Source organism: Lampris incognitus, chromosome 14, assembly GCF_029633865.1.
Source record: "Lampris incognitus isolate fLamInc1 chromosome 14, fLamInc1.hap2, whole genome shotgun sequence".
Classification (NCBI taxonomy): domain Eukaryota; kingdom Metazoa; phylum Chordata; class Actinopteri; order Lampriformes; family Lampridae; genus Lampris; species Lampris incognitus.
In genome coordinates this window covers 40,669,637-40,696,915 of record NC_079224.1, presented here as the reverse complement: position 1 = coordinate 40,696,915, position 27,279 = coordinate 40,669,637, and the positions used below count along the sequence as shown (strand labels likewise).

The window sequence follows — 27,279 nt, the reverse complement described above, 5'->3', positions numbered from 1 at the left end:
CCTCACCCGGTAACTGTCGCTACTGGCATATTTTGTTAGCTAATGTTAGTAAAGCACTAGCCATCCAGCTAGCTAACTGTGCTAGCTGACGTTAGCTCACCATACCTTGGCTCGTTTGAGGCATCTATTTAACTAACGCTGTTGTTAGTGAATGTTCATGATAACATGCTGTAATTGGTCGTGGAAACATACCTTTATCCTGCAGTTTTTTTGTCCGCCTCTTTTGCTTCTCTGCGCCAGACGGATAAACCCTTTTAGGTGACATACTGTCGCCATATACTTGCTTACAGTTATAATGCGCGTGAGCCTGACCCCAGCTCTGACATAGGCAGCGGAAATGGTTAAACCAGTAGCATTAATTTGTCAGTCTGTTAACAACATGATATCAAAATATTTAGTTTTTGTTTTCGGTGATTACTACTGATATAGCACACACAAATATATATAAAAAACTTCATTTGTGTAGCACCTTTCATACATAAAATGCAGCTCAAAGTGCTTTACATAAAAAACAAGGTAACAGTAAAATTCAGCAACAATACAGATAAGTTAAAAGTCATAAAACACAGACCTAGGCAAAAAACATAAAACAAGGCAAGAAATAAAACCACAGTACAAGATTAAAAAAAATAAGACTGAAAGAAATAAAATTGAATTATTTAAAAGCAAGAGTATAAAAATGGGTCTTGAGCCGATTCTTGAAACTATCTGTGGACGTTGCTTCTCTTATTTGTTGGGGGGAGTCTATTCCAAGCCGTCGGTGCATAAAAACCAAATGCTGCTTCGTCATACTTCTTGTAGTTCATTCTAGGCACATTGAGCGGGCCAGCACCAGAGGATCTGAGAGAGTGGCTCGGAACATCATCAGATAAGCGGTCAGATAGGTATGAGGGTGCTAAACCATGTAGAGCTTTAAACACAAGTAAAATAAATTTAAAATCAATCCTCAATGCTACAGGACGCCAGTGTAAAGATGCTAAAACTGTTGGTAATGTGATATATTTATCAACCTGTCGTGTTTGACATTTCAAGCGCTCTTGGGTGCCCCATGCTGGTGCGGGGGCCCTAAGCGACCGCTGAGTTCGCTTATGCCTTGGGCCGGCTCTGGGGGTGGGCAATCTTATCCAGAAAGGGCCAGGGTGGGTGAATGTTTTTGTTTCAACCAGGCAAGGTACACACCTGATCCCACTAATCAATCAGCAGTGTCTCTGCTGAGGCACTTGATTAGGAGACACAGGTGTGTAATTGCTTGGTTGGAACTGGATAAGCTTGCCCACCCCAGTGGTGATCTTTATCAAGGAACAGCAGATGGGTCAATATGGAATGAAGGTGCACCACACTATGGCCCATTTGAGAGAGTATGTGGGGGGGGGGCACGTTGTCTGTTATTGAACATGTATAAAATATTAAAACATTTTGTTTGCTTTTTGTCCGGAACGTGTGCAGCTCAATCACAGTCATTTTGTAACTAAAATCAGGACAAAAACACATATACAAAAACTACAAGAACACATCCAAACCAACGCATCCATCCAAATTAAAAAAAAAAATCAGTCCAAGGGACCGAACGACAGCCAGGGTGACTGTTGGAACTGCCAGTCTGCATGGGCTAGCTGCAGCTAGCTTAGCCCGCCCCGCCTCCGCGTCCTGTCAGACCGCCCTCGGTGTTTCCTCTTCGTGTGCAGCTCCAAGCAGGGGCCGCGGTCTTGGGGCCCACCGGATGCAGCAGACCACGCTCTCCCAGCCGATCCAGCGCCAGGTGAGGCCGCCGCCAGACCGCCCTCGGTGTTAACGGAACTGCCGGCCGGTCTGCTTGGGCTAGCAGTTAGCTTAGCCTGCCCGGCTTCCGCGTCCCGTCAGACCGCCCTCGGTGTTACCTCCTCGGACGCAGCTCCGGGCAAGGCCGTGCACAGCACGCAGCAGACCGGGCTCCCAGCCGGTCCAGCGCCAGCTCTCCCAGTCACCAAACGAAGACAACACCTAGACGCGGACAAAGACACTAAAATACAGATTTCATGGAGTATCCTCGTGCAGCTTGTCCCTCTTATGTGCTGATAAATCAACTGTTTTCCGACACCTAAAAAAAGAGAAGAAGAGAATGTAAAGGAAATGGCTGCTGAGGTTGGACGTACAGTTAACATTCAGTCCTCTGCGCTGCCCGTCTTTAGTTTGCTGCAAAATGGCCGTGGCTGCTAGAGACGGAGATCTTTCTACGAAACTCATTTGCAAAAAGTAAAGCAGTAATACAACGGAAATACGTTTGTGTGTTCTGTGTGCAATGGAAAAGAAAAGACAATGTGAGTTTGAGAATGTTGCCTCTCAACCTGGTCCTCTGAGACCCACGGCCCCGCTGGTTTTCTCTTATGCCACGTAGTTAATTACACTCACCTCTTGTGTGAGGTAGTCAAGCCATCAAATCTGGGGAAGTTTTAGACCTGGCAGGGAAGGGGAACACAATTAACTAACTACCTGTAAGACCAGGAAAAAAGAAACCAAAAACAAAACAGCAGTAATGTGGGTCCCCGAGGACTGGATCGAAAACCGCTTTATTTTTTAGAGAGCTAGTCCGTAATACAACGATGTAATACTTACTGCATCTGAGGATGGTTACTGTTTCCGTAATGTATGCCGTGTGTGTGCTTGTGTAGATGAATAGGGGGGCAATAGGATGGTAATAATAATAATTTTATTTATATAGCACTTTTCTAAAACAATGCCAGAAAGTGCTTCACAAATAACAACAACAACAACAGCAACAAATCAAACCAGACAAAAACAAGATCAGATTGATGCCACAGGATAAAGAAGAATCTATTCAGCATTATTTCTTTTGGCTGCAGCTTACAGCTACGCATCCCATCTTCAGCCTTTGCTGGTGAAATAATATTTCCTGCCCTGCTTATCCTGCCCATGGTGGATAATAACTTACAATTCATTATGATTTTTTTTTTATTTTAATTTCTTTGTATTTGCTGCTTCTGTTTTCAGTCGCAACTGCACTTGTTTAATTGAGCTCTTATGGTATTCTATGTGTGTGTGTGTGTGTGTGTGTGTGTGTGTGTGTGTGTGTGTGTATGTATGTGTATGTGTGTGCGCGCGCGCTCCCAGTATCAAAGAGTGCTCTGCTTCCTGTCAGGCAGGCTGGCAGAAAACATTTACACTGTCCTACTAGTGTGGCTGAGTTCAAGGCCATAAAGACAACACAGCCACTGCAACTATTGCGGCGCGTCTCATTAATTTTCACACTGACAGTTACATTCTGCACTCTAAACGACAACATATATTAATTTCTATTGTCCGTCTGATTTGACTATGTATTGACTGTATTAATGACACACCCTGAAGCTAACCTGTCACATTTTTTTTGTCTCTTTTATCCTCTTTTATTTTCTACGTCTCTTCATCCCTCTCTTTCCATCCTGTTATTTCCAATCCACCCCCCGCCCTCCCTTCTCACCTCTTTCCATCTGCCTATATACCCTTTCTTCATCACATTATCTCCTATTTCACCCCTCTTCTCTTTTGGCTTCTGTCCTTTTCCAACTCCCCATCCTCCCCCTTCTTTTTTCTCCACTCATTCTGCCGTGCAGGGGAGCATCTGCGCATTTGTCCCCAGGGCTACACCTGTTGTACCAGTGACATGGAGGACAACCTGGCGACCCAGAGCCGCAGGGAAGTGGAGGGGCTGCTCAAAGATGCTGGACGAGCCCTGCAGGCCTCGCTCACTGGACAGTACAAGGCCTTTGATGGTGAGTGCATGTATGTGTGTGTACATACTATGTAATATGAGAGCGAGAGAGAGAGAGAGAGAGAGAGAGAGAGCGAGCAAAATGGCTCCAAGCACAAGCAGTTGGACATCAGTATGTCAGTAGGTCACATGATTGTTTTGATGGAGAACCACATGTAAAAGAAGATTTAAGTGGTTCGGAGTAGGTTTTTCTGTTGCAAACATGGTCAGGAAAGCATGTATATAAGTTGTTTCAGAAGCATTCTGGCCATTTTCACTGCTTCTTGGCAGCATGGCGCGGTGGCCCAGTGCTTAGCACAGTTGCCTCACAGCAAGAAGGCCCTAGGTTCGAACCCCCAGGCCATCCCAGGTCCCTTCAGTGTGGAGTTTGCATGTTCTCCCCATGTCTGCGTGGGTTTCCTCCGGGTGCTCAGGTTTCCTCCCACCATCAAAAGGACATGCATGTTAGGGTTAATACTCCTGTCTGTGCCCCGGAGCAAGGCAATGGAAAGAAGAATTGGAAAGAAGTGGACAACTGCTCCTATACAATAGGATGGGTTACATGCAGAGAACAAATTTGATCATAACCTGTACAATGACAAAATAAAGTGGCTTTCTTTCTCTTCCTTCTTCTCACTCTGCTGTGAAACTCCAGTCACCTCTAGCCCCCCCCCCAGACACACCCACATGCTATTAGACTTAAAAACTATTTGAAGTGCAGTGATTTTTAGGTAGAGTATTTGCAAAATGTGTATCCGGTGCATTTCCACTCATTTTGCTCTTGTACCCTATCAACAAAAGAGCCAAACAGTATGTATGAATGGATAACTTGATGGTCTCAAGTTATCCAGAAAAGAGATTTTCTGGTAAAACGTGAGGTAAACAATGTCTGTGTCAACAAACAAGTTTCCATTAACTCGGAGTCCAAATTTCTTGCAAATGTGGCCATATTCGGTACGAGTTTTGAAAAAACCAGACACACTGCAAAAATAGACAAGCTTGCCACGGAGTTTTCACTTGTTTCAAGTCTTTTAATGCTTACTTGAAGATATTGCAAGTAAAGCTTCCTATCCCACTGGCAGATGATATTGCTTCTTTCAAGAAAGTGTACTTGTTTCGTGATAATAAGACTTGTGTAAAGTAAGTAAGACATCTACACTAAAACAGAAAGATTATCTGAAATGAAGTTTCTTGTTTTAAAATTTCCTTTGCATTTTAGCGGAAGTTCCTTATATAACAAGTCTTATAATCATGAAGCACATACGCTTGTCTTTTTTATGGTGCAGTAGTTGTGTTTCTCAAATGGCAAAAAGACAGGAAGTGGCGCTGGAGGTGGCAGAGTTGAAGATGCTAAGATTTCCATTGGGAGTGACAAAGAAAGACAGGATTAGGAACGAGTATATTAGAGGGACAGCTCAGGCTGGACGGTTTGGAGACAAAGCAAGAGAGACAAGATTGAGATGGCTTGGACATGTGTGGAGGAGAGATGCTGGGTATATTGGGAGAAGGATGCTGAATATGGAGCTGCCAGGGGAGAGGAAAAGAGGAAGGCCAAAGAGGAGGTTTATGGATGTGGTGAGGGAGGACATGCAGGTGGCTGGTGTGACGGAGGAAGACGCAGAGGACAGGAAACAGACGATCCGCTGTGGCGACCCCTAAAGGGAGCAGCCAAAAGTAGTAGTGATAGTAGTAGTAGATATGTTTTTGGAAAGTTTTACTGACGAATTTTTGGCTGGCATTAAAAAAATAAGGATTTTCAAAATGAAGCTCTCCAACTTGATCAGGCTCATCATTCAAGATGGCTGCTGTACATTGTGGGTGGCGCAGTGGTTAGCGCGGTCGCCTCGCAGCAAGAAGGTCCTGGGTTCGAGCCCCGAGGTTGTCCAACCTTGGGAGTCGACCCGGGTCGTCCTCTGTGTGGAGTTGGCGTGTTCTCCCCGTGTCTGCGTGGGTTTCTTCCGGGTGCTCCAGTTTCCTCCCACAGCACAAAGACGTGTAGGTCAAGTGAATCGGCCGTACTAAATTGTCCCTAGGTGTGAATGTGTTGGCTCTGTGATGGACTGGCGGCTTGTCCGGGGTATCTCCCCGCCTGCCACCCTATGACTGCTGGGATAGGCTCCAGCTTACTGCGATCCTTCCTTGTATAAGCAGTTTGGATAATGGATGGATGGATGTTGCACATTGCCCTGTTCACTTGTGACATTTCATGAATGGCAGCGAGAAGTGTGAGAATCTCTGTTTCACTCAATATGCATGCACCGGGTATCTCTCTCAGGTGATGGGCGACAGCCTGGCCAGCCGGATTAACAACCCTGAGGAGGAAATCGATATTACCGAGCCTAGTAGTAGTAGTAGTAGTAGTAGTAGTAGTGTTTCTCAAATCTAGCATTGCAGTTCTCTGCCTGGTCTGTAATGGTGGTAATGGACACTGCCACATACTGATATTAGATGCTAGCTATGCTAAAACATGTTTCCTTTACATTGGGTTTGAATTCATTTCCACTAAGGGCGTTTTTTTAAAAGTCTCTTCAGTTCTGGGTTTCCAAGAAAGCACTGAAATTTCAGGTTCATACACGACCAATGTCACTGCAAATCCAAAGTTGAATAAAGATGATATTTGTTCTCACAAGTGTCCCATTGACTCCGTACGTAAACTTTAAATAAATAAATAAATTTTAAAAAAAACACTCTGCATCATAACACTGTTACGGACTAGTCGGGTCTAGGGGTTTAAGGGTTAAGCATGCAATACTAGTCCTAACCCGGTGTGTGTAGAAAAGATGATAAACGAGGGAAGAAACGGAAAGAAGGACTGGTTTCCAAGACTGCGAAATAGCCGGGAGGTGGGCTAGCTTACCGAGGTAGCAGGCTAGCAGTTAGCAGGTCCCTCCGACAAGGCCTCGGCCATATGGGTCTCAGCTCCCAGAAGCGGCGGCCTCCCTTGGTAGGTCAGTTCAGTTTAGGTTGATGGTGTTGAGCTGGAAAGGTGTGAACTTGTAGTGTCCTGAACAGCGTGGTCAAAATGGCGTATCCTGAGACGTATGTATGCAAACTGCCACCGTTGACTAACTCCGGGGGACGCGCCGGCGTACCTCAGAGTGACGTCCTCTTATAAACGCTGCTACACCACGCCTCCCAATCATTTCTCAATGAAAACCAGCCCAAGTATGTAAGAAAAGGAAGAGGGAAAAAGGCAAATATAACCCCAATCACTTCTAACAGCTCAACACTTACTTTCACTCCTGATTATAACGTTTAGTGAGAGACGGCGGGAGAGAGAAAGGTCAAGAGAGAGTGACATATTTGTAATGTTGGATCGTCAGAGCACCGAGGCAGCTATTTGGGTGTAATTAATGACCTGTTGCCATTAATGGAAGGATGTCTGTGCTCCACTTGTTCCCCTCGGTCAGTCCGTGACAACAGATCTGTCCGGGATCTGGGTTTGGCTAGTGAGTTTGACCTTTTCGGATCACAGTGATTAGTGTTTGAGTGACGTTTGTTTACTCTTCTTCTGTCTTTCTGTATCTCTATCTCCCGCTCGCTTTCTCATGCCCACCCGCCCCCACCCCCCCCTTTTTTTTTTTAACTCGGTGTGCTTGTTTCTATGCCAAATGGATACTCGGCTCATTTCATCCTGCCAAAGCACAGTGAAGGACACAGACACACAAGCGCAACCACACAAGTGGAAGAACCTGTCCAAGACACACAAAACCTCTCCAAGTCAGTTTATTTCAGCTTCCAGTCTCGGAGATTTTCCAGTCTTTAAGGAAAACACTTCACTTAGCGCAGAATAGCCAGAAAACAACACAGATTACAGACAATCAAGCAGCACTTACCAATCCAAACAGCCTAATGATGTGTATCAGTCACATACAAATACACACATGAGAACACATGCGGGCAGCAACTTCTGTAATCAGAGCGCGAGGTCATGGCAAGGCTGTTTTCTCTGTTTACCCGTCAACGTTCTTTTCGACTTTAACTTACTGCTGTCGTTTCGTAACACAAAACCGTGTTCATGCGGTTTTTTTACTGGGTCTCCGGTCCAGCCAGACTTGCACCTCGCCCTGTCTCACCCTGCTCTGTTCCTACCAATTCCCCCATCCACCTTCCCTGCTCCCCTCCACCTTCCTTGCCTCTCTCCTATCCTCTTCTGCCTTTGTCTGTTCTCAGGTCCTCCCCCCCCCCCCTCTCACTGTCAGGGAGTTACGATATGGATGAGTAAATTTTAACCCTTTCTGATCTTCTGCAAAGCGGCCTCCTGGCTCCCTCTGCTCCTCGTGTCACCGGCACGTTCAAATCCACCCCCTCCACCTCCTCGCCTCACCTCAACTCACCCTATGGAGCATCAGACGGGGTAAGCAGAGGAGAGGAAATGGAAAGGGAGGAGTGGGACCTCAAGGTTTCTAAACCATCTGTTGTCGGGAGAAGACGGGGAATGCCGAGCGAAGGAGACCGGGGTTTATTGGGACGTGAAATGGCACATCTTTATGCCACAGAATCTGCGTTTTTGTCTGGAGCCACGCATTTCATGCTGAAGTCACGCTGTTTGCAGTCATAGTTTTCGGGTTTGGGCGTAATCACATTATAAAACTGTTGAACCGGGCTTTTTGTGATCCTCACAGACCTCCATTCTGTTTCAGACCTTGATAAACAGCCGCTGCTGAGATAAGCCTCTGCAAAAGTTTACCTTTTCTTCACCGTGTTGAAGGGCTGATGATGTTGTTTAGCGAATATTTCCGGTGTTGATATTTCTGTTTTGATCCCCGGTCAGCCTGGTGAGGAGTAAAAGTGGCCGTAAATCTTTTTTTTTTTTTTTTTTTCATCGGGTATCTAGAGAGAAGAGAGCATAACAGTATACCCAACAACCAGTCCCCTCACATCTGGCTGTGTTTAGCAGGGTGTGGGCTAGCTAGCGCCATGTGGCTAAGTGTAGGGTGTTACTGTTCCAGCCCAGGCAGACGAGGCCTTTTTGGGTCTAGAAAGTCTGGAAGAAGCCCCAACCAAGCCACAGATTAGAGGACCAGCCTGCTCACATACATCTGGCTGCTGGTCCGTGAGTGTGTGTTACTGTGTGTGTGTGTGTGTGTGTGTGTGTGTGTGTGTGTTTGTATTTTCAGCATGTGTGTGAACGTTTTTTTTTTTGTGTGTGTGACGGGGATATTTTATTTATCTACAGTTTTGCTTTTTAGGTTAAAGGGCTTTTTATATTTGAAACTATTGAGGATTCTAGTGTGTATACCAGACAAAGTAACATCAAGCGGTGTTCAGACATGCGGCGACATTGCTGAGGTTACTGGTGTTGACAGCTTGTGGGCGTATCCCCCTGTGTGTTTTGTTCCTCCAAGTAGCTCTGCTGTGCTTACAAAATGTTAACATAATAACTCATCAATTTCGGCAAAAGACTTCCAACTGTTGCTCTTTCTTGTTGTAATTGTCCTCTAGCTGAATGCTTTGTAAAAACTGGAAATCACCCATGTAGTTTGCTCAGGAACTGGTGGAAACAAGAGTTTGATTTATTGTTCCAGTGTGGTAGGTAAAAAGTGAAACGCTTTAATCTGATTGGCTATTGACAACGATATGTTGCCCAAATTACCCCAAATTTCAGCATTTGTCAGCTTTTTACGGGTTGCCATAATGCAGAGATGTCCCCTGGTAGTGTACGAAACTACACAATACTTACTACATGCTACATATGTGTACCATCTTCCAGCGTACGTGAGTAAAAAGTACTTCGAGGCGTCCAGGTAGCGTAGCGGTCTATTCCGTTGCCTAGCAACACAGGATCGCCGGGTCGAATCCCCATGTTACCTCCGGCTTGGTCGGGCATCCCTACAGACACAATTGGCCGTGTCGGTGGGTGTGAAGTCGGATGTGGGTATTTGTCCTGGTTGCTGCACTAGCTCCTCCTCTGGTCAGCCAGGGCGCCCCCCAGATTGGCAGAGAGGGGGTGGAGCAGCGACCGGGGCGGCTCACAAAGAGTGGGGTAATTGGCCAGATACAACTGGGGAGGAAAAGGGAGAAAATTGAGAGAGGAAAAAAAAAAAAAGTACTTTGGACATACTACTTCCATCATACAGCTGTGTCACTTCCTTTCAACTCTGCGGCTTAATGACGACCCGCTGTGACAAACTTCTGCTGGTGTAGTGACCCACATCATTTTTGAAAACGTAATACTTAGAATTTAAAGCGTTACATAATTCTGCGGGTTGGGTTTTGTATCGCCCTTCGCCATTGTTGGTCATTGTTGTGAAGTATCGCAATGCATTGTGGGTTATTCATCTCAGCATAGTATCCAGTGTTGGCATACTCCAAAGTTTCTCTGGATGTAGTATGGCATCCTGGTATTTTTCGCATACTGTTTGATGCATACTGTGGTTTCAGACATACTAGAAAGACTCGCATACGATTTTGGTTTGCTAAATAGCATGCTAGCATGAGATTTCGGACTCATGCTCTATTAATCCCTGCGGGGAAATGATGCTCTGCATTTAACCCGTCCTAGCTGTGTAGCTAGGAGCTGTGGGCAGCCGCCGTGCAGCACCCGGGGACCAACTCAAGTTCTCTTCCATTGCCTCGGGTCAGGGGCACAGACAGGAGTATCAGCCCTAACATGCATGTCTTTTTGATGGTGGGGGAAATCGAGGGAGGGTGGCACCGTGGCGCAGTGGTTAGCGCGGTTGCCTCACAGCAAGAAGGTCCTGGGTTCGAGCCCCGGGGTAGTCTAACCTTGGTGGGTCATCCCCGGGTCGTCCTCTGTGGGGAGTTTGCATGTTCTCCCGTGTCGGCGTGGGTTTCCTCCGGGGGCTCCGGTTTCCTCCCACAGTCCAAAGACATGTAGGTCAGGTGAATCGGCCATACTAAATTGTCTCTAGGTATGAGTGTGTGTGTGTGTGTGTGGGGGGGGGGGGCTCTGTGTAATGGCCTGGAGGCCTGTCCAGGGTGTCTCCCCCCTGCCTGCCGCCCAATGACCGCTGGGATAGGCTCCAGCATCCCTGTGACCCTGAGAGCAGAATAAGCGGTTCAGATAATGGATGGATGGAAACCGGGGGAACCCCAGACTGTCTCCAGAATTGTTCACGCTCGTAGAAAATGAATCGAGATGCCTTGTGTAGGACCGTGCCTTGAGGCAAATTGAAAGTAGGTGTATATAGACCTTATATCTGAGTATACAGTGAGGGGAGAAACTGAATAATCAGAGCAAAATTAGAAAAAAAAATCAATAGCGTGGGAAAGACAAAGAACTGGAGAAACAAGATCGAACAAGACATAGATAGAGAGGCTGTTTTGTTTGTTAAAGAAAGTAAGCATTTCTTAATGACACATAGACAGAACAAGACACAGAATAGCTGTTTCAGTTGCCTTCTTTGCAAATGTTTGAAAAGAAGGCAAAATAAAATGTCCACTACATCAACTAGCGTGCTAATAAAGTTTGCTCAGCAACAACAGCTAGCACAACGGCTAACAGCGTTCACACCAAGGGGAGAAAAATGGACAGTTTTCAAAACTTGCTTGTTGTTGGACACACCTTTTTCTGTGTCCACTTAACTGGTCTGGACCAGGTTAAATCATGCCTGCACACACACACACAACACATAGCCGTCACTGTAAGCTTCTGTCACAGAAAGCTGCACAATTCAGACAGTTTTCCATGTTGTCCAAGGATGAAGATGAAGAAAAACAATGGGTAATAACTTTTGAAGTATACCCTCCATCATTATTTATTAGAAAAACTCCATATCCATCAATTTTTATCACATCTTCTTTTCATGGACATGCTAGCTTTTTCACCTCAAGCGAATGTACAAACTTTTTTTCTTTTTTTTTGCTAGGTTTTAGGACTTTTTTATCAAAATTTGCTGTTTCTATGAAGAATTTCCCATTCGCGAGATTAAAAATTTGCATGGCCTGGCAGCCTGTCCAAGGTGTCTGCCTGCCTACCGCCCAATGACTGCTGGAAATAGGCTCCAGCATCCCCGCGATCCTGAGAGCAGGATAAGCGGTTCAGATAATGGATGGATGGATAGATGATAACATGTTGATGGACATGTTGACTCGATTTCCCCTCGGGGATAAATAAAGTATTCTGATTCTGATTCTGATTCTGAGACGTGGCAAATGACAGTGGGACAAAGTGATGCCAAGGCAGAGAGAAAGACGGGTTAGGGAATGGCACTGTGAAGACTGAGAAAGATGTTGGAGAGGATGCCGAGGGAACGGTGGCACCGGAGGGAGCAGCGTTTTAGATGGCAGCCAGGTGTGGTGCACAGACGGACGACTTAAACCTGCCAGGTCACATCAAGATATACTGGCACCGAACATCTGTGTGTGTGTGAGAAGGAAAAAAAAGGTCAGTTGACTGCTGCCTGTACTTGGGGCAGCAGGAGCTCCCCTTTCAGGGGTTTAGGGACGCCAAACATTAATTAAGGGAATTTTCTGGAATTGCTTTAATTAATTGCTAAGTATGACTTTGTCGCGGCCGGCCATCTCAGCCGCACCGACGGCCCAAAATATATTTCACATCAGTCACAAAATGACTGCTGCCCTTGCCAATGAATAACTTCAGTCCTTTAAAAACGAGATAAGATGTGCAGGATTTTGTTCCGTTATCTTGGACACTACAACTGACATTTAAAACATGGACCAGTTCCCCTGATCCCTAAGATATGTTAAGAAAACGGGCAACAGCGTAGGGAGGTTTATTAAGTTTCAGGAGTTACCCAGTGCTGATGGGCAGGCATTTCGTGACATACTTGTAAATCCCCTTGAAGAACCGCGGCGCAGTTTGACATTCTAGCGGGGCCAGGCATGCGATGGGGCAGGACTACAGCAATGCGTAAAGGAGCCGTGCACAGATAAAGCTGTGTATGTGTATTGTTGCACCCACAATACCCCCCCATCCCCCGTCCCCCGTCCTGTTATGGCCTGGCGGCCTGTCCAGGGTGTCTCCTCACCTGCCACCCAATGACTGTTTGGATAGGCTCCAGCATCCCCGCAACCCTGAGAGCAGGATAAGCGGATCAGATAATCGATGGATGGATGGATCTTTTTCTCCCCAATGTATCAATTACCTCGCTCTACCGAGCCGTCCCGGTCGCTGCTATCATCCCCTCTAACGATCCGGGGAGGGCTGCAGACCACCACATGCCTCCTCTGATACATGTGGAGTGGCCAGCCGCTTCTTTTCACCCGACAGTGAGGAGTTTCTCCAGGGGGACATAGCGCATGGGAGGATCACGCTATTCTGCCCAGTTCCCCCTCCCCCCGAGCATGTGCCCCGACCGACCAGTGGAGGCGCTAGTGCAGCGACCAGGACACATACCCACATCCGGCTTCCCACCCGCAGACACGGCCAATTGTGTCTGTAGGGACGCCCGACCAAGCCGGAGGTAACACGGGGATTCGGACTGGCAAGTCACGTGTTGGTAGGCAACGAAATAGACCACTATGCCACCCAGATGCCCCCGTTGCGCCCACAGTTTAAACCTCATTCCCCTAGATGCTGCTTCCTCTTGTCGGCCCGCAAAGCGTTTTATTGCCATTTTCAAGTCTCTGTATTGCTTTTTAACCTCGAGGCTCCCCTGGTATAGGTCACCGCAAGAGGAGCAAGAACAACTGGACGCGGCAGTAGTTACACTCAAATGCCTCTCTGATATAAGATGGGCATCTAGGAAGGATGCGACCCAAGCTGTCGATCTTAGCATGGCTGCAATGCCTTGTGCAAGATTTCAGAGTTGCAGTAGTGCCCATAAAGTTGTGGCCGACACCGAAGGCTTACTGGCCTCAGTGGAGCGCTTCGGATTTGTGTTTCTGCTTGTTTTCTGGAATACTGTTCTTCATAAAACTCATGTGCCGCCCAGCTATCTCCAGAAAGAATCAATTGATTTGACCACAGCAGTTTATGTTGTGGACAGCTGTGATTAAGAATTGAGGGGTTTGCCATCAGTTGGTGAGTTCCTCAGCACTGAAAAAGTGACCTCTGAACTGGCTGAGAAGGCCGGGACAAAAACTGAGTATGCAGAGGTGCGAGAGAGAAAAAGAAAGAGGGCTTTTGGCGAGGCACCTGACGAGACCGTCTGTAAGCAGTCCTGACTTAAGGCGGAAACATATCTCACTGTGCTAGACGTATTCACAACACAGTTTGCAGAGAGATATTCAGACACATGATCTGTGGCCAAGAAATATCAGGCGCTTAACTCGAAACACTTGTTTAATTCCGAGTTGGTCCAAAGTGTACACGAGTTGGCAATATATTACAGTAGTGTTGTTTCCGATTCCAATGTTCCTGATGAATACTCCTCCTTTTGTGAAATGTGCAGAAGTCTGGAGATGGCTGAGCGCTCCACTGGCCAGGTTTTTGCCTTTCTTATAGCCAGTGACATGAATCGAGCGTTCCCAAATCTGACTACCCTTTACAAAACAGATCTCACAATTCATAATTCCTGGGAGTAGCGCACAGGCAGACCGTTCCCTCAGTCGCTTTAAACTGTTAAAAACGTACTTGCGTGCCACCACGGCCGAGGAGTACCTCTCACAACGTCCATTACTTTTTATTGAAAGTGAGTTAACTGCAAACATCGATTTGGATAAAGTGGTCTGCAGGTTTGCAGCAATGAAATGTCAATTTGACAGGTTGATATTGTTGCAACTAATATGTGGAAAATTAAATCTGGCGGCACAGTGGTGCAGTGTTTAGCATGGTCGCCTCACAGCAAGAAGGTTCTGGGTTCGAACCCCGGGGTAGTCCAACCTTGGGAGTCGTCCCGGGTCGTCCTCTGTGTGGAGTTGGCATTCTCTTCCCGTGTCTGCGTGGGTTTCCTCCCACAGTCCAAAGACATGTAGGTCAGGTGAATCGGCCGTACTAAATTGTCCCTAGGTGTGAATGTGTCGGCCCTGTGATGGACTGGTGGCCTGTCCAGGGTGTCTCCCCACCTGCTGCCCAATGACTACTGGGATTGGTCCAGTGTCCCGCGACCCCAATTGGGATAAGTGGCTTGGGTGATGGATGGAGGGGAAATTAAATCTGTTCTATGACTTTTTTTTACTTTTCTTTACCTTCACCCTATATCCACAGTTCAGTTATTTGCACTTGGCACTTGATGATCATGGCTGCGTCCCGCACGTGCTGTAGCATGTGTTTGCTAAGTTTTTCAGTAAATTAAGAAAACACACACACTAACAGATGGACATAATAAGCTAATGAAAATGTTGGTTTCATGTAATTCCCTGACTTTGAATTAGTGGGTCACTAATTTCATGTCCCACCAAACAAATCGTCCATCCTAAATTACCACTCAACTAGGACAGCGGCGGTCAAGAAGTAGCGCACTGCAGTGTGCCAGCGCGTTTTCCTTGGTAGTCTACAGACTATCGGGGACAGAAAGTCGTGCGCATCAAAACAACAGCCGTCGTTCCACTGATTCTGGTAATCCACACCCGTCGGCAGGAACGGCAAGCTCCGCCCCCTTTTTCTGTCAAAGGCAAGATCGGTTGTTCTAGAGTTTAATCTGATTTGAAGAGTGCTGGCCCGCCGGCTGGTTGGCTGGCTTATGGGCGCACTCATTTCTAGATGACCCGATGGGACATTTGTGTTTAGATTATTACGTAAAAACGCTAAGCGTCCCCCAGCTGGACTGTCAACTAATTCCGTTTCGGCATTTCTGCAGGAGCGCCAAGGAAACATGTAGGAGGGTGTCTTGGGCGGCCCGTCATGATGACATCAAATGTTTTCAACAGCATTTGGTGCAGAGAGCGTGCATGCTCGCCAAGGGAGAAAATCCCTCACACCAACCGCGACAGCTGCCTGCTACGATTCCCTTTTAGTGCAAAAAAAAAAGTAAAACAAATGCAGTCGCTGACAGCACATCGGGACCACTGATACAAGGCAAACGTCTCTAATTAGACTCCCAACAAGACATCCCGCATTTTGTGTTGATATATTTCTCCACTCAAGACGACAGATTGGATCCAGTTCCCCACCCCTCGAATTTCCTCCTTTCAGGGTCACCGCTGATGATGTCACAAGTGACAAGGACATCTGCTCCCATTGTGCTACCCGATTGGCTCATCTTATCTGCATGCAAATCACATCGGTCGGGACCTAGAGTACACTGGCCTAATTATGCCAAACGCATTACTCACCAGGAGCGATGGCGCCTTGGAAATTTACAATGAAAGGGAGAGCGAGGGAGAGGGAGAGAGGGAGAGTGATGGCATGAATAGTTGACAAGTATAGTGTAAGAAAAAAAGAGGACGGAGGAATGGAAAGTTAGCCGAGTTACCAAAACTATCGGGCGGGAAGTGGAACGGATGGAGGTAGGAAATAAGAGGAGAGAAAACGAGAGCTAAAAAGAGAGAGGAAAAACAAGAACTAACAGAAAGAGCAGCAGACCTGGGTAAACAGTGCACTAGTGCCACACACAGAAAGCCAGACAGGAGTCAGGGAGGGAGGGAGAGCGAGGGGGAGGGAGGGAGGGAGAGGGAGGGATGAGGACTTCTTCAAACCAGTCCTTTGATAAATGGCTGGTGCTATGTGGTGTGTCGCCTTGTTGAATATGAGGGAGATTTTAATGGCATCTAAATGCTTGCTAAGGGGGCTGTGCTGCTCCAGGGGCACAATGTGCATGTGATAAATGCTCTTATTGATAGTCAGTCTGACTCATAAACAGTCTAATGGCTCCCAGATCCTCCCAGTTTGCGCCTTCAGTGCAGCCAGGATGTTGTTGTTTGTTTGTTCCCGTTAGTTTTGTTTGCTTTTGTCCTTGCACAGGTCAGAACACACAAAGGGAGGGGATCCCGAGGACATGTGGACAGGGGCTGTTGAAGGGAGCATATTAGGTGGTCGGGGTCTGATGGGGAAAGGTTGAGATCAAACGGCCATCTGTGGCCTGCCAAGCAGGCTGTGGGATGGCCTCGGTGACCAGGCGTGACAGGCTACGAAGGCCTGCAACACCACATCAGCTTAGCTAGCATCGGCTCTCATCTTTTACTTACACTTCCTCTTTCTTCCCTTAAACATCTTTTTTTTTTGTGATCTTCTGCTTAGGTGATTTTTTTGCACCCGAAACATTTGCCCCTGGCTTCCCCTCTTTTGTTAGCGTACTGTCTCTCTCGCTCGCTCTCTCTCTCTCTCTCTCTCTCTTTCCTTTCTACTCTGCCAAGGAAGAGCTAATCAACTTGTCAAAGCGAACAAATAGAATTAAGGCCATTCACACTCCCCTCCGTTTTATTCCTCCCTTCCAGTTTTTCACTGCTACTCCTCTTCCTCCACCCGGTCCTCCCTTTGCTGTGCTGGACCGCCACCATTGAATTGTCTCTTGTTTTGCTCTTAGTGCACTTCTTGTTCGTTGCCGTGTTTGTGTGTGGTTGTGCGAGCACTTGTCCAGACAGTGCTTTCAAGGCAAACATGCCTGTGTGATGACAGAGGTATCTGCTCTAATTCTTGGAAGTCCATTTGTTTGAATACCGTCAGTGGCTGAGGCCTTGTATCTCTGGAAATCACCACTTTATTTTCAATATTCCTCATTAGATTTGGTATTTTTTAATTTGTTTTCAATGATACAGTTTCGTCAGATGTCTGTTGTGTCGCACTTGGTGAGGAATGTCATCAACCACAGAGAACGATACACAAAGAGATACAAGAAGATGAAGAGGAACAGGGGCGGAGCCGGACATTGTAAACATTCGGGCCTTAGACCAAACCTAGGGGGGGGGCTGGGGGAATTTTGCCTCGGGAAGATTTTTTTTTTCTTTCTATATGCACTATTTTTCAGGACAGTTAATAGAATTCCTAAAAATCTGTACATCATTTGGGGAAAACATGATATTTGCCTAGGAAAAAAAAAAATCCTGTAGAGCCTACATCCTATTTCGTATTTAATTATTCGGCAACTGTCGTCATCATTCTGAAACCATAACACAACAAAGGTGGAGGAAGACTACTTTTCACTCCTGCCACCTAAAAAGATGCTAAAATTTCCTGCTGTTACTCTTCTTGTTACATACCATGAGTTGGGTAGGAATTTTGGAATAAACAGCATGATGCGGGGGAGCATCGGGGTAGTGTAGCGGTCTATTCCGTTGGCTACCAACACCGGGATCCCGGTTCGAATCCCTGTGTTACCTCCGGCTTGGTCGGGCGTTCCAACAGACACAATTGGCCGTGTCTGCGGGTGGGAAGCCGGATGTGGGTATGTGTCCTGGTCGCTGCACTAGCGCCTCTTCTGGTCGGTCTGGGAACTGGGGGGGGGGGTAGCATGATCTTCCCACGTGCTATGGGAGTGGGGTAATTGGCCGAATACAATTGGGGACAACAAGGGGGGGGGGTCCCAAAACAAAATAGCATGATCCATCGATCAGAATGATGTATCGATTCAATGATCAATGATTCAATAACGTCGATGTTATGTGAAAACATTGATCCATATCATCATCGCCAAAGATGTGAAAACGAGATTTAAAGCTCGATATCGCTAAACCGCTGAGCACACAGACAGAACCTTGTACATCCAAGGTGAGGAAGTAAAGATGTGCATGGTTCATGTTCATAATTGAAAGGTCCTTGGGGGCTCTTTAAGTTAACCGATAAAAAAAATTGCACTAAAACATGAGAAATATGGCACTTTATAGTGGAAGACAGCATCTCTATTCTTCTTTTTATTAAGACGAGTAGATTGTTTTCCATTTAACTGTCTGGAAGAGCTCGGTAATGAAATTGTCAAATAATATTTTAGTCGCTTTTTGTGAGTTGATATAAATGTACCTGGCTGTGTTAAATGGGGCATATGATATCGTCTCATATTGATCACAGACCCCTGAATTGAACCGAAATTGTATCGTGGCAGACTTTCTGATATCAGCAAAAAAACAAAAAAAAAATTTGGGGGGATTTTGACTTTATTGATCCTTGTGGGGAAATGATGCTCTGCATCCTACCCATCCTAGCTGTGTAGCTAGGAGCAGTGGGCAGCCGGCGTGCAGCACCCGGGGACCAACGCCAGTTCGTCTTGTCATGCCTCCGGTCAGGGGCACAGGCAGGAGTATCAACCTTAACACGCATGTCTTTTTGATGGTGGGGGAAACCGGAGCACCCGGAGAAAACCCACCGCAGACACGGGGAGAACATACAAACTCCAAAAAGTGGACGACCTGGGCTGACCCCCAAGGTTGGTCTACCCCAAGGGTCGAACCCAGGACCATCTTGCTGTGAGGCGACAGCACTAACCACTGGGCCACGGTGCCGCCGGGTGGTATCATATCATTGTCCAAAGAATCGATATAATATCCTGTCTTGATGAAACTTGTGATTTACACCCCAACTAATCCATCCATCTTCCAAACCGCTTTATCCTGCTCTCAGGCTCGCGGGGGTGCTGGAGCCTATCCCAGCAGTCATTGGGCGGCAGGCGAGGAGACACCCTGGACAGGCTGCCAGGCCATCACAGCCCCCCCCCCCCGCCCCAACTAATCTTCAAACCTATTTTTGTTATACTCTGATGGAGTAGAGCTCACAGGATGACCGTTTGGCTGACACATCTGCTGCATTTGAATCCGTTTCATAATAATCCGGGCCGCTCTAATTGCAAATCAAGGATCCCTAGCAATGCCAAGTAATACCTACTCCAGACTACATGACATTAGCCCAGATTTTCCACTCCCAGGCAGTTTCTGGAGCTCCCCGACAAAAGCCCAAGATCAGAGGTAAATCGGCGTTGGCTCGACGCTCGCAAATCGGCGCTCGAGCGCCGTGTGTGAACTGTTCAGACGTGGGCTGAGGGGCTCGCTGACGTATCGCAGTCGCATCCCAGATATTCAGCAGGCCAACTACAGGGACCTGTTGGGGAGTCCAGGTCCTGTAGTGGGGACCTTTGTTGTGATCGGCAATGAGGGTGGCGACGAGCTACAGCCCATGGTCAGGATGAAAGCCAGGGGAAAGCTATGCTTGATCCGTTCTGTTTACATTATCAGTATTTGGTTTACTTTGTTATATAGGTGGGTTGTTGTTTAGGTTTTTTTTTTTTTAATTTCTCCATTGTAGCTATCGCTCACGCCAGCACACAAGTGATTGACAGCTGATGCTGTGGCTGCCTTGCAATGGCAAAATCCTCTCACTGTCAAAAACATCCAATTTGTTCAGGATCAGAGCTGTCGGGGGGGGGGGGGCAGTAGGGAGCACCTTGGGAATCCGATGTGATCGCACCCTCACGTGGGCGTAGTGGAGGCAATACAGTGAGAAAAAAATCAGTGACTTCCTGTCAGCCTGAGGTGGTGGTAATAACCGACCAGCCCTCGGTCTGCTGCCGTACGAGGGCTGGATTTTCCAACCCTTAACCGCACAGCAACAGAGGAAGTCGGCTCCGCTAAGCCCTCTGTGTGAGAACCTGATTCTGGATTAGCTCAGAATGAGTAGCTCAACCTGGGGTCAGTTAATCCCTCTCTGTGAGAAACTGACTCAGGATCAGCGGACGCCTTCGGTGAGGGTGATTGGCAGCTGGGGGAGGATCAATAGCACCTCTGTGACAGGGAATCCCTTCTCAACAAACACCTTGACTGAGAGAGGGGGGGGAGGGGGAGAGAGAGAGAGAGAGAGAGAGAGAGAGAGAGAGAGAGCAGATGAAGGAGGGAGAACGGTTTTTTTGCTTGCCAGTGTTTCACACTGCTGATTTATTGAAGACCTGGAAAGTAGGAAGTGGATTACCTTAGAGCCACTTTGTGCTCCGCGTACGTGTGTGTGTGTGTGTGTGTGTGTGTGTGTGTGTGTGTGTGTGTGTGTGTGTGTGTGTGTGTGTGTGTGTGTGTGTCTTATTTCAGGTATAGAACCAGGGGAGATTGGAGAAAGTTGGAAGAGAGTTAGACTCACATACCAAGGTGGCCTGGATGTGAAACTCCAAGCGATTACAAATGAAATCATTAATTCCCTTCTCACAGCAGGAAGAGAGTCATTAACACACACACACACACACACACACACCACTCGCCTTATCTCAATCTCGCTGTGTGTGTGCGTGCATGCATGTGTGTGCGTTTGTGTGTGTGTGTTTGTGTGTGTGTGTGTGTGTGTGTGTGTGTGTGTGTGTGTATGTGTGTGCAAGAACCCAGGAGAACGTGAGGGACAGAGTGAAACAGAGAGATTTCTCTGCAGCACAGATTTTCCCCCCTCATGTTGTTTTATTTACCAGCCGTCGCCCCCTTCCTTTTCCCACTCCCGGGCAGCTGGATGACCTGGGTAACGAGCACCTCAGCCCGTCCAAACTCCAAACCCCTACCCCCCCCCCCCCCCCCGCCCCCGAGAATGAGGAGGTGATGAGCCGGAGGAGCGAAGGTAGCGGTTAGGCTTAAAGGTTGAGGGTGGGTCGGGGCGATAGAGGTAAAAGAGGAACAAGTAGGATGGGGGGGTTGTGGGAGGGGTTGAAGACGAGGTTTGAGGTCCCTTCTGAGATCCCTGTGCCGTGGAGACACGGGCACAGAGAGGAAGAGAAAGGTCGTCCTCACACACAAAGGCGTGCACGTGTAGGAGTGTGTGAGTGTGTGTGTGTGTGTGTGTGTGTGTGTGTGTGCGTGCACGCCTGCTCGTACTGCATATGCCGCGTGCCATGCTAATGGGAGTCATTACTTGGGGGTGGGGGGCAGAGGAAGGGCGGGGCGGCCCGCGGTGCAGGTCAGTTGCAAACAGGCGACGGCCGTTTTACATATTCACATAGCGTTTCGGCCTCATTTAAGAATGAATTTCACGCTGGCACCAATCAGCAAGGTGGAGCGCTGGTCTGAGTGGTTTCAGAAGGTGTGAACCAGCCGACCGTGGAGGGGAAATCACCGTTATCGTCTCTCCCTCCCTCTCTCTCTCATTTGGTGGTCATTGTTTTTATTTTGGGTTTTGCTTATTTATCTTTTGTTTATTTGTTTTATTCGTTTTATGTTCATGTTTGTCATTGCCCCTGTAATTCACCGCCCACCCTTTTTCTCCCCCAATTGTACCCGTCCAATGACCCCACTCTTCCGAGCCGTCCCGGTCGCTGCTCCACCCCCCTCTGCCGAGCCGGGGAGGGCTGCAGACTACCACATGCCTCCTCCCATACATGTGGAGTCACCAGCCGCTTCTCTTCACCTGACAGTGAGGAGTTTCGCCAGGGGGACGTAGCACGTGGGAGGATCACGCTATTCCCCCCCCCAGTTCACCCCCCACCCCCCGAACAGGCGCCCCGACCGACCAGAGGAGGCGCTAGTGCAGTGACCAGGACACACGCCCACATCCGGCTTCCCACCCACAGGCAAGGCCAATTGTGTCTGTAGGGACGCCCGACCGAGCCGGAGGGAACACGGGGGTTCGAACCGGCGATCCCCGTGTTGGTAGGCAGCGGAGTAGACCGCCACGCCACCCGGACGCCCTCCTCCCCTGTAGTTCTTGCTCATGCTGACTGACAGTTTCTCATTTTTCCCCATGTCTTTTTATTCTGTTTTATGAACAGCACTTTGTAACTCCATTTTGAAAAGTGCAAAAACTGTCGCTCATTTTTTTCCCCCGCTGAAATCGTTTCCTCCAGCCAGGAGTCTGCTCTTTTTATTTACTTTCTTTAAACAGCTTTGCAGATAATACACGTCAGCAGTGAATTCTAATAGGGATTAAAAGCAAAACTGCACCTGTCAACCAGCTCCCAGATTGTTTGTGCGCTTGTCAGTGTGTGTGTGTGTGTGTGTGTGTGTGTGTGTGTGTGTGAGAGACACTCCCATGTTTCCGATTCTTTTCTGGAAGCATGTGGAAGATTAGCATGTACATGTCAGTAATATGCTCGTTTGTATTTGCTTTGATGTTTATGTGTACATATACATTGTACATTACAATTATTATTATTAATAATAATAACAATTAATAATTAATTAGTAGTGATTCATAATTTTTCATTAATAATCCCGATAATGATAATTAATTAATAATTGATACTTATTATTGTTATTAATAATGCTAATAATACTACTACTGATATAAATAAATAGTAATAACCCCTGTGGGGTCTCCTTGCTCATATGCATGTCCTTTTGTGTGCATGCAGAGAAGTGTGCGTGTGCGTGTTCGTGTGATTGACAGATGAACGAGCCTCCCGGCCCCTGCGGGCTCGGGGCCCAGAGCTGCGTGTGCAGGGGGTTTGAGTGACAGCAGGTCAGGGAACAGGGGAAGTGACACGTCAGTCAGCCAGAACTCTCTTCCTGTCGAACAAACACACCCGCTCGCTGCATCTCCAGCGCCTTCGTTACCTCCTTTTTTTGTTCTGGATTAAGTTCCGTTCACGCCACAATTAGGAACACACACAGACACAGACGCACAAGGCACACGGAGCGATACGGGGATTATTCCTCTGTTTATCTTCGTCTTACTCTCGGGACTTGGCTCGCCATCATTTTGTAAACATTTGTGAAAGCTGCATAATTTGCACAGAGGCTGCTGTTAGAAAGCTTTATTTACCAGCCCGGCCTTGTTTAGTTTTTGTTTTTGTTTTTTGTGGTTATTTATGCGGCGTGCCTACGTACTGTAGGAAGGGTTCGGTTCAAAACCTTATCGAACATCGGCGACGGCGGGGATGTGAGGGAGCGGCGTCCGGAGGTGGTGGTTTGTTAGGTTTGACTGGTGAAATCGGTAGTGACTTCCGGCACGCTCCGCAACACGTCTCTGTTAACATCTAATGCTGCGTAATTGCCATCCGTTGCATTTTTCATAACGACGACTCCCCGACAAGAACGGCTGATGTTCACCAGGGGGGGGCAAGCCTGATAAATATGGCAGGAGATGGTCGCCGGTGACGGTGGCGCGGGATAACGATGGTGTTTATTAATGAGAGCAGCGGAACAGAGGCACTGTGCCAGACAGGGCCAGCGGTTAGGTAACGGCAGATGGGTTGAGGATGAGCTTAGCATATTAACATGTTATGTAACTCGGAGCATTACGGTTTTCTTCAGGCGCTGCGCATGTGGGTGTTGGTTGGTTTGCAAACTTATGCTGCATAAACCGTCCGTTACTGTGATTTTTGCAGGATGTGACCGGGAAGTTGAGCTGCACAGGGGAGATCGGGAACATTTGTTTGTCATTTCATTGCATGCACTTGCGTACGCGAAGTGAAACGAGATTTCGTTTCCCCCCCCCCCCAGCCCACGGCAGTGCAACACAAAGACAAAAAACACACTACAAGAACACATATAGCCCTCCAGCCATCCATTATCTGAACCGCTTATCCTGCTCTCAGGGTCACGGGGATGCTGGAGCCTATCCCAGCAGTCATTGGGCGGCAGGTGGGGACAGACCCTGGACAGACCACCGGGCCATCACACACACACACATTCATACCTAGGGACAATTTAGTACGGCCGATTCACCTGACCTACATGTCTTTGGGCTGTGGGAGGAAACCGGAGCAACCAGAGGAAACCCACACAGAGAGAACGTGCAAACTCCACACAGAGGACGGCCCGGGACGACCCCCAAGGTCGGACTACCCCGGGGCTCGAACCCAGGATCTTCTTGCTGTGAGGCGACGGTGCTAACCACTGCGCCACCGTGCTGCCACACATATATCCAAACTACAAATTATATAATATATCCAACTACAAAAACTGCAAAATCAAACTTTGTTTTTTTGGACACGTTGGATATGTGTGTTTTTGTAGTTGTTGTTTTTTTGGGGGTTTTTTTGTGGTTTGGACACACACATCCAAACTAAAAAAAAACTACAAAAACACATATATCCAACACATCAAAAAAAAAAATTTTTCCACTGTCCAAGAGAGCGAATGCCAGGAAGACTAGGAATTGCCTGTCTGCGTGGGCTAGCAGTTAGCTTAGCCTCTCCCGCACCCGCGTCCTGTCAGACCGCCCTCGCTGGTTGGAATATGGGGTTTCGTTTGTGTGGCTTTGGGCGTGTTTGCATAGTGTGTGTGTAGGAGTGTGCGGCGTTTGCATGTGTTTTTGCGTTCCTATAAAAAAATAGTGTTTATGTGACTTCCTGTCGCATTTACGAACTGCGGCCATTTGGGTTTGATCGCATCTGTTCATACATGGCCGTTTTTATGTACGTTTCTGTGTTTGTGATGTACTGAAGCATAACTACACGGAGTGGGAACAGCCAGATTGGAGGGGGTCCCTGCTGGAGCTCCAACCACCTGTGTAGTTTTTTTCCCCCCTTCCTGTCTGGGGGTGGTGTCTGGCAGAGATAAGACCACTACTATATAAACACTGCCACGGCCAAACTCTCTCCTCTGCCTGCGCCACAAACATCCCTTCACACATGCACGGCCAAACAACCAGACGCAGCCAGGCAAACGGTTATGCTTCTACACAAAGACAATCGTGCACATGGAGATGAAGAGAAAATGTCTGGCTGGCTCATAGGAAGGCTTGGAGCGCTGCTGTGTGTTGAGCACGTTGTTAATGTCTTCAGCTGCCACGATCCGGGCAGGCCACAGCCTCCCGTTCCTATAGGGTTGGGGTTTGTATGCCGCTTCCTCTGCTCCTGTCTGCCGCTATTGTTTGCGCTTGTCTCAGATGGCCCTCAGCCTTGCTTGGTTTTTCCAAGACTGCCAGCTCGCCTATCCGTTCATCTACTTGATTGCCTGCTTTTATATCTGTAGATCATCCGTTCCAGCAGAATGTGCTGCGCCCCGAAGCACTGTCAACCCCCCCCCCAGAGGGACAGGCTGAAATATTTTCAATTCCGGTTCATAGAAAGTACGAAGCAAAAACTCGTTGGGAGTTTGCGGAGGGTGTTGAAAGAACGAGAGCACAGAGAGTCCTCGGTGCTCAAACTGGTGTAACTGGGAACGCAGCTAAAGATGGGTTATATGGCTCTTTGAGGCTGAGGTGTCTTGGCGTTTTAATAACTGCAGATGGAAGACACACCTGCACTTTGATTTCTGGTGCAGTCTGTTCCAAATCCATCATTCACATTCATGGAGCGTAGTTCAACGCTCTACACTGCCTTCGGCTTAGATGTGAGGATGCGAAGAGAGAAACAACCTCACGCGCGGCTGTCACTCCTCGAGTGACCTAAATCGCTCGGCAAAGCTACACAAAATGAAGTTCTGCATCCATCCTGAGTCTGTGAGCCGTACTGCAGGTGTTTGGTTTTCATACGCTCAACTCCAATGGATCTAATAACAGGAATAACGGCAGACTACTACACCATTTAAGGGAAAAAATATGTATCTTAAAAAGGAAACAATCACAATCTCTCGCTCTCTCTCTCTCTCTCTCTCTCTCTCTCTCTCTCTCTCTCTCTCTCAAAGTAAACACTATATACAGCTCTGTAATGTGGCCATTTTCTTAAACAGTGCAGTCAATCAGCAAACCAAGAAGTACGTTTTCACATTCACAGATTGTTTGCCAGTGATGTCACTGACGGACACTTTCGGGACAATTTCGGCAGCGTTTCAGAGACGCGTAGAAGACTATGGTAGTGAATGTGACTGTATTTCTGTAGTGTTTGTGAGAGGTAAAAGGTTTTCAATGGTTTGTATGAGAGGTTGGGTTTGAATTATGGCCTACATGGCCCCCCCATAGAGGACTGCACAGTGTTATGGCTGCTAAGAGTGCTATTGCTGCAACATACATATTGAGATAATGTGGCAAGTCGTGATTATTTCCCTTTAACATCATCAGGGGGTTGATTTAGGACTGTCCGCTGTTTTGTTGTTCCCCCCTTCCAGTAAAACGTTTGATTCTCTGTGTGTGTTTACAGGTTACTTTCTGGAGTTGCTGAATCGTTCGGAGGTGGCCCTGCAGGAGACCTTCGCCCTGGCCTGGGGTGCGCTGTACTCCCAGAACGCCCAGGTCTTCTCTGACCTGTACGTGGAGCTGAGGCGCTACTGCAGAGGCGCCAACGTCAACCTGGAAGAGGTGCTGAACGACTTCTGGTCCAGGCTGCTTGAGAAGCTATTCAACCAGGCAAACAAGCAGCACATCATAGGTACATCACATATCTTTAATTGAGGGGTTCCCTGTTGATATTACAATGTTTTAGTGCTTCTGTTGCCTACCAGCACGGGGATCGCCGGTTCGAATCCCCGTGTTACCTCTGGCTTGGTCGGGCATCCCTACAGACACAATTGGCTGTGTCTGCGGGTGGGAAGCCGGATGTGGGTATGTGTCTTGGTCACTGCACTAGCCCTTCCTCTGGTCGGTCGGGGCGCCTGTTCAGGGGGGAGGGGGAATAGTGTGATCCTCCCACGCGCTACGTCCCCCTGGTGAAACTCCTCACTGTCAGGTGAAAAGAAGCGGCTGGCAACTCCACATGTATCGGAGGAGGCATGTGGTAGTCTGAAGCCCTCCTCGGATCAGCAGAGGGGGTGGAGAAGCAACCGGGACGGCTCAGAAAATAAGGTAATTGGCCAAGTACAATTGGGGAGAAAAGGGGGGGGGGGTTTAAAAAAACAACAATACTAAAGTGCCAGTTCAATACTTTAAAACGGTTGTCAAAATATCGCGATATTGTATATATTTTAATTTTTATGGCTCAATCCTCTTTTACTCGTTCAGTGGAAACTGCAATAATCCAAAGAAAATATGCAACACA

General features: G+C 47.7%; 1 protein-coding gene across 1 annotated transcript in view; it reads left to right on the top strand.

The window, feature by feature from the left end:
• Positions 1–27,279, top strand: part of LOC130123491 (glypican-1-like) — a 98,112-nt gene that overhangs the window by 51,990 nt on the left and 18,843 nt on the right. Inside the window, exons 2-3 of the mRNA XM_056292665.1 lie at positions 3,591–3,749; positions 26,446–26,673. Coding sequence (XP_056148640.1) covers positions 3,591–3,749; positions 26,446–26,673 — 387 coding nt within the window. The remainder of the gene's footprint in view (positions 1–3,590; positions 3,750–26,445; positions 26,674–27,279) is intronic.